This window comes from Haliotis asinina, chromosome 8 (assembly GCF_037392515.1).
Source record: "Haliotis asinina isolate JCU_RB_2024 chromosome 8, JCU_Hal_asi_v2, whole genome shotgun sequence".
Taxonomy (NCBI): Eukaryota; Metazoa; Mollusca; class Gastropoda; order Lepetellida; family Haliotidae; genus Haliotis; species Haliotis asinina.
In genome coordinates, this window is record NC_090287.1 from 43,691,959 (window position 1) to 43,709,270 (window position 17,312).

General features: G+C 39.9%; 1 protein-coding gene across 2 annotated transcripts in view; it reads left to right on the top strand.

Annotated features, from left to right (window-relative positions):
• Positions 1–17,312, top strand: part of LOC137294600 (acyl-CoA:lysophosphatidylglycerol acyltransferase 1-like) — a 175,194-nt gene that overhangs the window by 148,374 nt on the left and 9,508 nt on the right. For both annotated transcript variants that reach the window (XM_067825654.1, XM_067825653.1), the window contains one exon: positions 5,897–5,980. In XM_067825654.1, coding sequence (XP_067681755.1) covers positions 5,897–5,980 — 84 coding nt within the window. The remainder of the gene's footprint in view (positions 1–5,896; positions 5,981–17,312) is intronic.

A 17,312-nucleotide genomic window follows, 5' to 3' on the forward strand; every position in this document is an offset into this window, starting at 1 on the left:
CTTAACCGTAACAATCTGCACTCGACTGAACATCTGCACTTCCTATTCAACATTTAGCATTTCCAGTGAAAAATCCTACCATTTGGAATATCTTGTGCCCCCCCCCTCCAGGCCCATTGTCACCTCTCTACATCGTCAAGGGCTTTGAAGTGCTTTTTACCTGAACATGGATATTTAAAGCTCATCACAAGATAAGTCAACTCAAACTACAGTTAGACTTCACCATCAGGCTACTCACTGAATTTGGATGGCTCATGAATCTACTGAAATTGGAGATGGAGAGGCAACAAGATCTACAATTCCTGGGATTTGATTACTAACACCGTTGAATCACATTGTTTTCCTGGGGGATCGCTGTGCCAAGATTCAAACTATGGAAGAAAAAGCACTACTGTCTCCGTTACCACAGTGACAGTGGCAGTGTCTTCTGGGTCTCGTTGCCTCAGCGCAGGATTTCACCAGAAGAGGACGACTACATCTACACCCATTTCAATGGTTCAAGACTACTACCTCACGAACTATCATACCTCCACCACCCCTGTATGAGGCTATATTTACTACTAGTGGACTCACTGATCGAATGTCTGCACATAGGCCTATTTGTCAAGCCAGTCTGCAACAGTCATCTCGCTTCAATGGTAGGGAACCCATCTGTCAACAAGGTTGCAGAACGAACCTGGAGGAGCCACAAACACGCTCTGCATATCAACCACTTGATGAAAGCTGTAATCAATGCAGTATGATATTGGTCAACAGCATTAAGGAACAAACTATTGACAGTCCACACCGACAACTCCACAGCAGCATTCTGCATAAACAAGCAAGGATCAATACGATCTCACAAGCTCCTACACCAAACCTTGGGTAACAGACGCTGACATCAAGCCCCCCCAACCTCCCCACTCAGGGACGGATTTCACAGCACATTCTTATTTCAGGCTTCTAGATTTACAAAGAGAGTGACAAGTATGGCACGTCATGTGACCAATATTGGGGGAAAAAACAGGGAAGCTTGTGAGCGAGTATGATTGTATGTCTACTTCAAAAGAAGGGCACTTCAAAGTAATTTCAAGTGTTCCACTAGCTTCACATAGAGGAAGAGATAAGCATAATAAGCATGAGTCAGGATAGGTATAAAATATAAATTCAGAAAATTACATTATGCTTACCATCAACCTAAAGTTTTAAGTTGTCATCTTCATGAAATGACACTCCTGATACCAGTTCAAGCACATTTTTCTTACGTGGAACCGGACATTTGGAATTTTTTAAAAGAATTATCAGTATTTTCAAGACATTGGTCCTTTCTTTTATCTAGTGCTAAATATGTCAGTAGTATACAGTATATACATAGTTATACAGAAAAAGGAATTGACCTCCCAAAACTTAATCAGTTATTGGGACCACCTTTCAGTCAAATAAAGATGCAATATGAAAACAGCTGTTTTAAAGCACATGAAAACTAAGGTATTCAGTCCTCAGTTTCAGTTTGACGATGGTATTGAAACTAAAAATCATTGATTCTGTAAACATATTTTTAAGAAAAAATAGTGAACGTTTTAAACGATTATGTGTTTTGGTAGTCAGTAATTGATAGGCAACACACAAAATATTCATAAACCAATTATTTGATTGTTCAGTACACCACTAATCAAAAGCTCTTGGCAATTTGTAAATGTTTACTTGCAGAAAGGACAAGGTATGATAAGGGTGGTTTTTGGCCCACTAACAGAATTGGCTGAAAACATGTTATTTGTTTAGAGACAAGTTAGCTTTGCATAAAAATGCTATATTTTATATGTTCTGAGGTGTAATTTTTCTGCAGAGGGGCCCAAAATGGGTTTTATCAGTTCCCATGAAAAATAACAAGAAGTCTGAAATATCAGTGTGCCATAATGGCTTATTTACAACTGTTATTTTATTTACATGTACAAGTGTACAAATTACAGCAGTTTTATGACAGGTAGTCATGCTGAAAAACATCTCAAAGTCAGTCATAATGTTTTAACTTCAAGGGGCCCAATTAGGGTTGCAAAACATTGTTAATTCAATTATTTGCCAATTGTGTCCCCAAAACTCAGTCATTATCCACAGCATTCTTTGCAAATGTAATCCATGGGTCCATTGTACAACATGTAAGCATGATAACAATCATGTTGCACTAAGAATCACAGGGGCCTGTTTTGGGTGAAGCTTCATTTTGGGCACAGCTTCATTCTAACTAGTAAGTGTTACAAGTCAGCATTTACAACCAGTTTTAGCAAATATACAGTTAACATCTCAATCATCATATGTTATTACAATAGCCAACCATGTTGCACTAAAAATCACAGGTCTTGACCTCAAAGGGGCCCATTTTGGGTGAAATTTCAATGTCAGTGCAGGTTCATATTAACACCACGCACATGTTAAAGTCAGTATTCAAAAGACTTCACAAAGTAATTATTCACTACTTATACACTTTAAAGATATAAAACATCCACTATTACTCTTCATTCACACAGTCATCGATCTCAGTATCTGATTCACTCTCAAGAACTGCAGTATTCAAAAGTGTATAAACCTAAAGTAGATCAAAATGTATAAAATATGAATTTAAAATATTGGGAACAAAGGCAACTAGACTGACTTGAAAAGGCAAATGGTCAGTGTCTTAACAAAAGATTCACATGATGTTAATTAATGCTTGTTTCACAAGTGTTGTAATATAGATTACCAAACTTAAGAAAAAAATTACAATATTTGGATTTGATGTGAAACAGTTTAGTTAAACATTGTAGACTTGATAAACAAACTTTGAAAAAAAGAAAGAAGAGTTACATGGATTTGAACCTGCATGTCTGATAACAAAAGAAACCTCCAGTCCACTATTGCAACCATTAGGCTACATATTCCTTTGCCTCCCACTGTGAATTTAAGCTTATATATTACACTTTACAACTATGTATGACTTGAGGTCTGCTTGTGTTCATCACCTGCTAGACCTTGATACAATGTTCTTATTCTAGCTAAAACATCCTTTTCATACAGTTAAGTGTAGTCATTTTGGTTAAATGAAATCTAATATGTCATTGGAAACATCAAGGTACATAAGTTCTTGGAAAATGCATATGTTTATACATGGAAATCCTGTTGAATGACAGTGTTATTTTGACAGTGACAGGTGACTCAAAGGTGTTTGATACACAGATGATAGAAAAACTATGATCAAATTCTTACATAATAACAAAGATTTTCACCTTTACAGTACTACTTGATCATATTTTGAAAATCTTCAGACATCTTCTTACTTTTCTAGCAGAGACCAACAACCAAACACCAATGTTTACATCTCATAAATCTGCCTTGTGGGTTCCTTATGATATTGAAAATTTTAATAACGATGTTTGACATGTGTATTTTAGAGCACAAAACCATTCAAAATATAATGTATCATGGCACAGATGTGTAAATGTGATGGATTGTTTTTAAAGATGTTAGTTTATGTCAATGTTTATTTTTTTAGATGTTGTATGGGGCAATTTCATAAACCGAAAAAATATACTTTTTTAAAGATTTTGATATGAGCAAAAGCGTGACCCACTACAATTTTTTAGGTGTACATTCTAATTTACTCGCTTCATATGTGGTGAAAAAATTGGGATGGGTCACGCTTTTGCTCACACTTTTCTATCACTCTGAAAATCAGAAAATGTAGGTTTCTAGAAGATATTGTAAAATATGTTAACTTTGAGGTCTTCAAAGAGGAAAACTAACAACACTAGAAACATAAAAATGCAATTGGAGGTAACTTCAACAATTAATTTAGCTCCTTTTATGCTAAAATGATCGTGTTGTAAAATTTTGATAATCATGACATGTTGTGGGCCAATAAGGGCCTCTATCATACCTTGTCCTTTTCATACCTACATGCTTACTTCCTACATGTTCTTTACTGTGTGGGAACAAAGGCAATGAGACAGTGTTGAAAAGTCTTCAGGCTTAAAAAACAAATGTGCATGCTGTTAATTACAAATTTGTGTGGACAGTGCTACATATCACTAAACTTATGCAGTCTTTTTTATATAAATTTTGGATTTGATGTGTACAAATTCAGCTAAACATTGTAAGTTGTATAACCAAACTTTGAAAAACTGATTACAAGGATTTGAACCTGCATGTCTTAGACAAAAATGACAGGCCACTTCCATAACCACTAGGCTACAAATTTCAAGCTGATGAATTAAAATATAGAAATTACACCTTATAACAATGTGTCTTGACTTAGTTTGTGTTCATCATCTGATAGACCTTGATACAGTATTCTTTTTCTAACAAAACACTTCTCATACAATTAAGTGTATTCATTTTCTTTAAATGCAATTTAATATTTCATAAGACATTCAGGTACAATATTTGGAGGAAAATATGTATGGTTTCACATGACAACATCCTACTGAATGACAGTGAACATATTTCTGACAGTGTCAGGCAACTCAGAGGTGTTTGATAAACAGATGATAGAACAAATATGATAAAAATTATAGCATAATTACAAAGATTCTCACCTGTTGAATGCTACCAGAAATATCTTGAAATATTTTGAAATATCATCTGATGTCTTCTTACTTTTCCACCTGAGATCAACAGGGTCTCCAAAAATCTACCTTTTACTTCAAAGTCATCTGCCTTGCAAGTCCCTTATGATGTTGCAATTTTTTACAAAGCCTGTCTGATAAGTTAATTTTAGAGCTCTAAAACATGCAGAATAAATAATGAAATGTGGTAGAGTTGTGTTAATGTGATGGATTGTTTTCAAAGATATTAATTTATGCTAATGTTTATTTTTTTTAGATGTTGTATGCAGCAATTACATATACCAGAAAAAAATGTAATCATTAAATCATTTTGATATGACCAAATGCATGACCCACCACATTTTTTAATGTGTGCATTCCAACTTACTCTCCTCATGTGTGGTGGAAAATTTGGGATGGGTCATGCTTGTGCTCATACTTTTTTATCAGTCTGAAAATAAAGAAAATATAGGTTTTTAGAAGATATTGTAAAATACTAACTTTGAGGTCTTAAAAGAGGGAAAAACAACATCAAAAAGCCATTGGGGGTAATTTCAACCATTTATTTGGCCTTTTTGGTGCTAAAATTATCATGTTGTAGAACTTTGAAAGTCGTGAAATTTTGTGGGCCGATAAGGACCTCGTCCTTTATTCTGATGTGACATCATGTTTTGACATCTCTTTTTGGTTTCCTTGCAAAATATTGTTCATCAAAAGGGTCCTTTTTCAAATATTATTTGCTTTGGGCATAATATCATCTTAAATCTACTCCAATAAATATCATTCCAATCAAGTGCAATAAGGGGTGAAGAATGTCATCACCGACTCCCAGATCATCCATCCCTTGATCGAATGGCAACTTCACCCAAAGATATTCCAGTCAATCAGCCTTCTCATCACCAACCCAGATATAGACCTGTTTGCAGACAGGTTCAACAACCAGCTACACAGATTTCTGTCACCAATCATGGACTTTCTATCTTGGGATCACAATGAATTAGCAATTCCCAGGGACAGCTTATTAAAGATGCATTCTCATAGCAAGATGTAAAAAATGCAGTCTGCATGACATTACAGTGGTTTGGAAAGGCAAATACCCTTGTTGGAACAAAAAAAATTCAAAAATTTGATGTTCCAAAGAGAACTTACTTTGTGATTATTAAATTTCAAAGAGTAACATGACTGAGTAATGACTCGAATGAGCAGACTTGACATTTTCAATATTGTCACGTGGTCTGCCATGTTTAAAGTTGGATAAGAATTATGTGAACACTTCTTCAGCACTTCACAGAATATGTTGTTCATCAGTTGTTTCAGCTGAAAAGGTCTTGTCATTTCAGAGGAGATGTCAGAAATTCAGAAGCTGATGACTGAAGGACAACAGACGACATATTGTGATACCAGTCCACTCGGCTTCCAGTCAGGTGAGTTAACATTTTCAAGGTAATTGGGATGTATCATACTTGAGCCATACCGTTACATGAGTGCAAGTTAGCAGTGTAAACATACTTTTTATATTATTTAGATTGTACTGGCAATGGTAGTGTTATACATAATGGGGATTCTGCAACACTTCCTCCTATGGTGGCATCACTTCCTCCTATGGCGTTATTGGGTGTATGTGATGTTCCAACTGATAGTTAAAAAAATGTGAAAAACGTTGAAGACCATCATTCGATGTTACCCCTTTCAAGACCTGTACAGCTTCTATCAAGTCTATTCAAAACAAAAAACCCACATACAAGCATATACACAAACATATACAGTCAGGCCGTGTTAGTCCGGACCCCGACAATCCGATTCCCGCGATTGTCATTAATCCGGTGGTACATCAAAAAGGTTTGGATAATAGCTTTACCTCGTGAGCGCCTGTCATTAGCGCTGGTCTTCATCGGCTTACTTCAATTGTAATTGTTAACTGATGTGACACTTCTGAGTCGAGCATGTCATTACCCTTGTGATTTTAATCAGTTAATAGGTTTCACTTTTGTTTAGTTTGAGTAATACCTGTCATGTTTCCTTGCTGTATAAAATACTGATTGAGTCAAAATGAGATCAGCTGCACTTGACCTGTCAGTCACAAAGGCAAGTCCTGCCCCTAAGCGTAAAATGATGTGAAATTACTGCCGCACAAAAAAGAGAAATTTGTAGATACAAAGAGAAAAATCCTAAAGCCAAATGAGAGCCTATATGATAAATTATTTCGAGTGTGTTGGAGATGACAAAAACTTGGAGACAATGGTCAGCATGCGTGCGTCTTTCAAGCCACTCTGCAAACAGACTGTTATTGGAGATTTCTTTCAACACAAGTGAGTGATTGGTATGTGTAATGCTATAAATAATCTATTCAGACATTGCATTGATTGATTGTTATGTTAATATTCAAGTTGTTATGTCTACAAACTGTAATAAAGTCCTTTGATACATGTATACATTCGTATGTTCTTCTCTCAGTATGTCAAAGGGAAGTAACTCTCCTGAAGTGGTGTTTGCTTCAGTAGTCAGTACGTTTCACTATCCGAACGTTTTTAATGAAAAACAGAAGTGTTCGGATTAATGCGGCCTGACTGTATGTAAAAACACACTTTTCTCTATTTCATTTAGAAGGGGTGCTCAGGCTTGTAAAAACATCTCCTCAGCCTGTCTGTTGACTGGTATGTCGGCAGGTGTGCAGTGTTTCCAGGTCGTGTGGATAACCTTGTAGAGAAACATGGCAGCTAGCAAAAACAGCCACTTCTAGGCTGATTCTACCACCCCCTCACCTTCTTTATATCCAGATGAATCTCTTCTTGTTCCTCCTGTACACTGTCTATTTCTTCACTGAGTTTGATGGCAACCAACATAGTGATGGTTTGCTCTGCATGAGTGACAACATCATCGTCGGTTGCTCAATACGGGCTTCAATCCTCACCAGACTAAATCCAGTGTGGTTGGATTTGGAGCTCTCTCTCCAGAGGCAAGAGAATCAACGGTTCTGGGGTTGGGGCTGTCTCCCTTGTGAAGTTTAGCTCTATTACTTATTGAAGTTTCGTAAAATATCCAGGACTAGCCCAGCCTGACAATACTCTGTGACATGCACAGTGTGTGTCTTCCGGTAAAGGCCATGCTGATTCCGCTCTCGGTTATCTTGGGCATGAAATAAACGTTGGTCACTACAAAGAAGTCTTACGTCATAAATAGAAATTTACATGGTGTCAGAAGTGGGATTGTGTGATACGAAGTGTTCGTGCATACAAACGAGGACCTGTGACTGTTGTAAGAGACATTTTTTCGTGAAAATATAATGATAACATAGTATACAGAAAAAAAAAAAGCAGCAGTGTTGTGAGAATGGCGGATGGACAGCCACAACAACCAGCGCCCTCTCCACTTGGAGGATCGTTCTGGGATAAAGGCCCAACCATGAACTGGTCGGCAGAAGGGTTGTATCACAGATACAAGCTGTGGAGAAAACAGTGCGAGCTGTTATTCTTCGGTCCCATGGTCCAAACCAGGGAGGAAATCAAGACCAAATACTTACTGTACTGGTCTGGAACACAAGGCCTGGAACTCTTTAACAGTTGGGGACTGTCACCAGATGAACAAATGGTGGTAGACAACTATTGGATGAGGTATGAAGAATTCATCAAACCACAGTCAAACCAACGTATGGCCGCGTGGGAGTTACACTATGCTAAACAAGTTAATAACTCATTAGAGGAATTCATTGCCAAACTAAGAACACTAGTGAATGAAGCCAATTACCCAGACTAAGAGACTATCTCGTATTTGGCATTAACTCAGACCTTGTGAGAAAGGAATGTTTGAAATTAGGAAATGCCTTGACTTTCGATGTAGCTAGTGATATGGCCAAAGCAGAAGAGTCTGCTGACCAACAAATTAAAGCCATGGGTTCCAAGACTGCCGAAGTAAACGTCCTGGGCAGAAAGCCAAAACACAAATCAAACAAAAAACGTCTCCCCAACACCAAACCACAACAGAGCAACCGCTCGCAGCAATCAAGAAACCAGCCATCAAAGTCACAATTATGTGGCTATTGTGGCAATAAACCCCACCCAAGTGATCTATGTCTGGCGCGCAAAGCCAGATGTGGACATTGCAGGAAGAATGGACATTATGCAAAAGTGTGTCGGTTAAAGGGAGCCTCAAGTAATGTGAACGAAGTTGACGCTAATGACGATATGTCGGCAGACCTCAAGGAACACATGTTCTTGGGACCCATTAGTGCTTCCCCAGTTGATAGCAACATTAACGCATTGTCCTGTACAGATAAGGCATTACTGGAATTGACACTGTCAACCGCTGAAAAACAGGTACCAATGATGTGCAAAATAGATTCAGGTGCAAAGGCGAACATCATCCCCAAGTCAGTGTACGAGGGTTGGCTGAAAAGTTCTAAGCCTCACTGTGAAAAAAAGTTACAAAGTCCACGTTTGTAATTTATTTTTCTACATAGTCCCCTTCCAAGTTCACACACTTTTGCCAGCGATGCTGCAAGGCCCGAATCCCGGTCAGGAAGAAATCTTCTTCAGCTACCCTAAAAAAATCAGTCACAGCGGAAATGACGTCATCATTACTTGCAAAATGGCGATCGGCGAGTTCCTTTTTCATTTTGGGGAACAGGTGGAAGTCAGAAGGAGCCAAATCAGGTGACTAAGGAGGATGGTCAATGAGTTCAAAGCCACAATCGCGGATTGTTGACATGGCCACCACCGATTTGTGAACAGGCGCATTGTCTTGGTGGAAGAGGACACCTTTAGCAATCATCCCTCATCGTTTGGCTTTGATTGCTTCTCGCAACTGGTTCAGTAGATCAGCATAGTATCTGCCGTTGATAGTTTGACCTTTTGCAAGATAATCAATGAGCAGAATACCCCTGGAATCCCAAAAGACTGATGCCATCACCTTTCCAGCTGAAGGAACAGACTTGGCTTTCTTCGGAGTTGGTGAATCAGGATGCTTCCACTGTTTTGACTGTAGTTTTGTTTCTGGTTGAAAGTGATGTATCCAGGTCTCATCCATGGTTACAAATCGTGCCACAAAATCATCGGGATCTGCTTCAAAACGACACAAATTGTCAAGGGATGTCTGGAACCTGACACGTTTCTGTTCTGCTGTCAAGAGCTTTGGCACCCATCTTGCAGAAACTTTAGTCATTCCTAATTCGTTGGTGATAATATGCTCAACCCTCTCATGAGAGATGCCCACTACACTAGCAATATGTCGAGTAGTCAATCGTCGATCATCCATCAACATATCGAGCACTCGCGTGATGTTTTCTGGAGTGGTTGCTGTTGAAGGCCTTCCTGAGCGGGCGTGATGTTTTCTGGAGTGGTTGCTGTTGAAGGCCTTCCTGAGCGTGGGTCATCATCAAGGCTTTGTCTGCCACGCTTAAATTCTGCAGCCCACTTCTTTACTGTGGAAAAAGAAGGAGCATCATCCCCTCGAGTGGAGACCATGTCAGCATGTATCTGTGTTGGGGACATCCCTTTCTTTTGCAAGTACTTGATGACTGCCCTGTATTCAGTTTTGTCCATTTCTGATGATTTCAGAGGGTAGGTTTACCAAAATAGCTGTAGTTGAGATAAAACTATTAGTACGTTTGTAGTTCTTGTGTCTATGATTCACTAAATGATTGTCCTCATTGGTGGCAAACACCTGTCTCTACCTGGTGGGGAAAAACCACTCAGACTGAGAACTTTTCAGCCAACCCTCGTACAAAGAACTCTTCCCACAAAAACACCAGCTTACAAAGCCAACAGTACAGCTGACAGCCTATGGTGGCACAAACATCCCTAACCTAGGCTCATGTATGGTATGTGATCATTGGAAACAAGTGTGCACAGCAACTTGGACTGCTCAAACTCAACTGACCTGTAACGGCAACAGAACGAGAGTGTTCTAGCAAACAACAAAGTAAGGAAAACACCAAACTGATCGACCTCACAGGTAAACAACATCCATTCCCTTACAAGAGACTATATCATGAAAGAGTACCAGGATGTGTTTACTGGGATTGGTTGTTTCCCTGGAGCACCATATCACATCGAAACAGACCCCAATGTCACTCCCCTTCAACATCCACCAAGACAGGTTCCTGTCCACTTACACGAGGCCTACAAAAGAGAACTTGAGCATCTCAGAGAAAAACAAATACTCCGTGAGGTCCATGATGAATATACCCTCTGGGTTAACTCAACTGTTGTTGTTCACAAGTCCAGTGGTAAATTCAGGATCTGTTTGGACCTGCGCGACCTAAATAAAGCCATCTTGCGCAACCCATACTATGTGAGAACTGTTGATGATGTAATACCCAAGGTCCAGGGTGCAACACACTTCAGTATAGTTGACGCACGCTTTGGCTATTGGATGGTTAAGATCGATGAAAGCAGCAGCAAACTGTGTGCTTTCAACACCCCCTGGGGCAAATACAGGTGGACCCGTCTACCGTTCGGTCTCACAATCAGTGGTGATGTGTTTCAGGAAAAGATGGACTCACTGTTCGGAAACCTAGAAGGTATCAGTGGCATTGCAGATGACACTTTTGTCTATGGAAAATGTGAAGCTGCACATGATCAGTATATCATTAACATTTTGGACAAGGCCAGAGAAAACAATATAAAGTTCATTCCAGACAAATTCCAGTTCAAGGTGAAGGAGGCATCCTTCTTTGGCATGAAATGGAGCCCAGAGGGTCTCAAACCTGATGACAAGAAAGTGACAGCCACCACTGAAATGCCCCCACCTAAAAACCTAAATGAACTGCAATCCTTCATGGGCATGGTGAACTACTTAAACAGATTCTCACCAGTCCTAGCTCAAGTCTCGGAACCAGTGAGACAGCTGATGAAGAGAAACGTTGAATATATCTAGCAACATGAACACGACATTCCAAAATATCAAACAGATCATCTCTGAAACACCAGTGCTTGCATATTATGTTGTTTCAAAGGCATTTAGAAGTTAGAGGAATCAAACTAAAAGTGCTTTATGGTTCAACTTCTTTATTATACAAGGTCACAACGTTTCGAGACAGATTCTAGTCTCTTCTTCAGGTGAAGTGAGGGTAAAACTAAAGGGTTGCAGTATATATACACATAACAGTAGACTGATAACAATGGGTAACAAGATATACAGGTTTCTATTAATTGATGTACAGGCTTCGATTGATAGATGTACAGACTTCAACTGATTGGTGTGCAGGCTTGTGTTGATTAAGTTAACGAGTTACAGGTAAAGATGTTTGGATAAGGATTAGTCACTGAGGATAAGGTGGTTCCATGCATTGGGTAAGTAAACACCTCGTCTCTGTTGATTGAGGGATTGTTCCGCTTGATTGCAATGGCTTCTAGGAGCTTCCTTTTTTTAAGTCATTGGCGTTCCTAACTAATGTCCTGGTGTTGTCCCAAACAATCTTGTGATTGGGGTTGTGCATGATGTGTTCACATACAGCAGACTTCTGATCCAAATTTTGAACTGATGTTTTGTGTTCTTTTAACCTGATAGCCAGTGGTCGACCAGTTTCACCAATATATGTCTCTTTACAACAGCATTGGATCTGGTAGATGCATCCTGCTGGGTTGTTGCATTTGGGTATTGTTGGCCCACGTCCATTAGCTGATAGTAGCGTTTTCAGGTTGGTGTCGCTACGGAAGATGACGTCAATTCCTGTTGTTTTCTTGATGAGACGGCTGATGCGATGACTTATCTGGCCATGGTATGGTATGTTAATTCTGATGGGGGAAGGTTCTGGTTTAGTTGACTTGGGAGTTTCTTTCAGGGTCTTGGTGATGGTGTTGCTGACTAGATGGGATGGGTACTCGTTAATGTCTTGGAAGGTTGATTTCAGGTGTTTTAATTCGCTGTGGAGGCTGTCTGGGCTGCAGACCGCTTTTACTCTTCATGCCAGGGTAGCTACTATGCCTTTCTTGATCTGGGGATGATGGTTGGACTGGTGATGAATATACTGATCCGTATGTGTTGGTTTACGGTAAACACTGGTGGCAATGGATTGTGGGCATCGGTGGAGAAGAATGTCCAGGAAGGGAAGCTGTTGGTGTGTCTCTTCTTCCATTGTAAACTGAATTCTTGGGTGTTGGGAATTCAAGTGTTGCAGCAGGGCCTCTGGATCTTGGTTGTCCAGGAGAGCTAGGACATCATCTACTTTGCGGAACCAATGCTTTGGGGTGAATGGTGCAGTTTTCAGGGCAGTTTCTTCAAAGGCAATCATGTATATTTCTGTCAGTAGTGGTGATAGAGGGGATCCCATTGGCAATCCATGGATCTGTTGGTAGAGCTGGCCATTCCAGTTGAAATATGAAGTCTCGAAGCATTTACTTACGAGATCGATGATGCTTTGGGCTGTGAGTTTGGTGTCTAGGTCTGGTAGAGATGTTTCCAGTCTAGTAGATAGGATGTGAATGGCTTCTTTGATGGGTATTTTGGTAAATAGGTCTACCACGTCGTAGTTGACTAACTTTTTTGTGTCACTGGTGTTTCTCAGTTGCTGTACAAGGGATGCCGAATCTTTCACATACGGATCAGTATATTCATCACCAGTCCAACCATCATCCCCAGATCAAGAAAGGCATAGTAGCTACCCTGGCAAGAAGAGCAAAAGCGGTCTGCAGCCCAGACAGCCTCCACAGCGAATTAAAACACCTGAAATCAACCTTCCAAGACTTTAACGAGTACCAACCCCATCTAGTCAGCAACACCATCACCAAGACCCTGAAAGAAACCCCCAAGTCAACTAAACCAGAACCTTCCCCCATCAGAATTAACATACCATACCATGGCCAGATAAGTCATCGCATCAGCCGTCTCATCAAGAAAACAACAGGAATTGACGTCATCTTCCGTAGCGACACCAACCTGAAAACGCTACTATCAGCTAATGGACGTGGGCCAACAATACCCAAATGCAACAACCCAGCAGGATGCATCTACCAGATCCAATGCAGTTGTAAAGAGACATATATTGGTGAAACTGGTCGACCACTGGCTATCAGGTTAAAAGAACACAAAACATCAGTTCAAAATTTGGATCAGAAGTCTGCTGTATGTGAACACATCATGCACAACCCCAATCACAAGATTGTTTGGGACAACACCAGGACATTAGTTAGGAACGCCAATGACTTAAAAAAAAGGAAGCTCCTAGAAGCCATTGCAATCAAGCGGAACAATCCCTCAATCAACAGAGACGGAGGTGTTTACTTACCCAATGCATGGAACCACCTTATCCTCAGTGACTAATCCTTATCCAAACATCTTTACCTGTAACTCGTTAACTTAATCAACACAAGCCTGCACACCAATCAGTTGAAGCCTGTACATAAGCTGAAGCCTGTACATCTATCAATCGAAGCCTGTACATCAATTAATAGAAACCTGTATATCTTGTTACCCATTGTCTACTGTTATGTGTATATATACTGCAACCCTTTAGTTTTACCCTCACTTCACTTGGAGAAGAGACTAGAATCTGTCTCGAAACGTTGTGACCTTGTATAATAAAGAAGTTGAACCATAAAGCACTTTTAGTTTGCATATTAAAACCCGGAAAAGGAGAACATTATCCAGAGCAACGCCAGCTTGAAGGGTCTTGGTTGTGTACAACACAAGTAGGTCACTAAATGATACAGAGACAAGATACAGTAACATAAATCGAGAACACCTTGCCGCCTGCTGGTCCCTTGAGAAATTACATCACAATGTGTATGGAAAGCAAATTATCATAGAGACCGATCACAAGCCACTGGAGAGCATATGGAAAAAGAGCATCGCAAGTGCCTCGCCACGACTACAGAGACTCCTTCTGAAGATCTCCAGATATGACATAGAAGTCCGCTACATACCAGGCAAAACAAATGTAGTGGCTGACGCTCTCTCCAGAGTCGGTTCAATGGAACCCCCACCTACAGACCATGACGCCCCCATTGTGGAAATAGACACAATCACAAGTACCTTGCCAATAACCCCTACAAAGCTTGCAGAAATCCGCCGGTGTACAGAACAAGACATAACACTTGCACACCTCAAGGACATAGTACATCAGGGTTGGCCAAAAAACCCTTCCAAGTGCCCTCCAGATCTCAATACTGGACATTCCATGAGGATATTAGTGTGGAAAACGGAATAGTTCTGAAGTTTCACTGCAAGTTACCCAAGACACTGAGGACCCAGATGCTCAACATAATTCATTAGGGACACCTGGGCCCAGAGAAGTGTCTGTTAAGAGCCAAAGACTGTCTGTTTTGGCCTGCAATGGCAAAAGACATAAAAGAGTTGACAACCAACTGCCCTACATGATTACAATTCTCTAAGCAACGCAGCAAGGAACCAATGCATCCACATGATGTTCAAAGCCACGTCTGGCAAAAGCTTGGTCTGACCTATTTGACTACAAGGGCAACCAATACCTGTTGATCGCCGACTATTACAGTAAATTTCCGGTCATCCAGAAACTGCAAACTACTACATCATCTGCTGTCACAAAAAGCATGAAATCCCTCTATGCTGTATTAGGGATACCAAGAGAGCTCATCACAGACAATGGCCCTCAATACAGCAGCAAGGAATTCAAGTCTTTCTGTGAGGAGTGGGGAATCGAGCACACAACAAGCTCCCCAGCCTACCCACAGAGTAATGGTTTCAGTGAACGCATGGTACAGACAATCAAGAACATCTGGAAGAAATCGGAAACATCTGGACAAGACCCATATCTAGGACTTCTGACCTATCGTACCACACCTGTAGACATAACACTTGAATCGCCAGCAAGACTCCTGAACAAGAGAGACTACCAAACTCAGCTCCCATCATCAGGTAGACTCCAGAGAGACCCAGACAAAATTGAGAAGCTTCAGCGATGGCAGGACAGCCTTAAAGATCTGCTACCTGGTCAACAAGCTGTTGTGTGTCAACCTTCATCCAAGACCTGGATACCCTGCAAAATTACCAACAAACTTGATGAACCACGATCTTACAGAATCCAAACCCAAGATGGCATCCAACTCCACCGCAATAGACTGCATCTCCAACTGTCCTCAAGTGGTACAACGCATGTCAATGGTACAACGCATGTCAATGGTACAATGCATGCCAGTGGTACAGCACATGCCAGTGGTACAACGCTTGAAAGTGGTACAACACCAAGTGCCAAAACTCCTGGGTCTCGTGATACCATGACTAGAAGTGGTCGTACCATTCGACCACCCAAGAGACTTGATTTATAAGAACAGTTTGAGAGACTTGATCCACAATGAACAATTCCACAAGTGTTCAGTAGTTTGTTTCTCATAGTTATCGTTAGTTCTGTTCTGTTAGTTCTGTGGGTAGTTTGAGACGACCTAATGGACTGCTATACCATATGAGATTATGATATAGGACATTTTTAGTCTAGTCAGTTTTGCTACTCATATGATCCAATATGTTCATCCGTGGTTAATTTTAAATTGTTAAGATAATGTTCTTATGTGCCTACCACAAGTTTGTTACAAACATCTTAAAGGTGGAGATGTGAAGTTTAGCTCTATTATTACTTATTGAAGTTTCGTAAAATATCCAGGACTAGCCCAGCCTGACAATACTCTGTGACATGCGCAGTGTGTGTCTTCCGGTAAAGGCCATGCTGATTCCGCTCTCAGTTATCTTGGACATGAAATAAACGTTGGTCACTACAAAGAAGTCTTACGTCATAAATAGAAGTTTACATCCCTAATGGGGGAGGAAATGGGTTTTGTGGCTATTTGAATTTCGTCGTCTGTATTCCATATTTTGAGTAGTCGATTGGAACCAGTTCCAAATGGTTATTTTGTTTCTTGTGCATAAATTTTTCAAAGCATGTTGCAAATCTCTTCCACTTGGTCTTGCGTTAGTTGTGTTATTTTCAGAGGCATTTTTGTACTATATGTCTGCATTTACACCATTGTCTAAATGGAAAACCAGGCAGAAAAAAAGTTATAAACTAGGCAGAAGCTAGGCAAACTCAGTACAAACTAGAAGAGAAAATAGATTATAATGTGTTCTGAGATATATTTTGTGTTAAACAACATGGCATAGACAGCAAATAAGGGCAAGTTTGGAAGTATAGTTTGGTTTTTTTGTTTTTTAACAATGCTGAGAATTTTTAAAGGTTTGGATGGGAACAATAATATTTCTTAATTTACAATTTTCTCGGGGAATTATAAGTAGGGCAAATTAAAAGAATATGATACTCATCCTGTCTTGCAACCCATAATGACTACCAACCAGTTATACTGCACAGAGAGCTTGACTTGTACTTCCATAGTATTTCACACCTGACACATCACAAAAGCGATAGGCTATGGGAGTTAAAGTCACTCTAAGTATTTTGCATGATAGACATTAGAAAGATGCATCCCCTCAGAAGACTAGACCTAAACATATCAGGGAATGTCACATGACTATTAGTGTGTTGACTTGAATTTTCATAAACGATGAGAATTGAATGAAAATCATCCTGGCTATGTTGTGAATTTGTGACATTACAGTTCATTCCATAAAAAATGCAGATTTTATTTTGTCTAAACATACCCATAATGCCATCACTCAATCTCTAAACTTAAATTTCTAAATTTACCTTAATTTCTGTAGGTACCATGCAGACAATACTGACAAAATATGGCTGTCAGTTTTCGAAGTTTTTGCATAGAGTTGTGTTTCCAAGGTATACAAGAAGTTATCCTTCAATCCAACTCAGTCGATTTGACCATCAAAATGTTGGTGAAA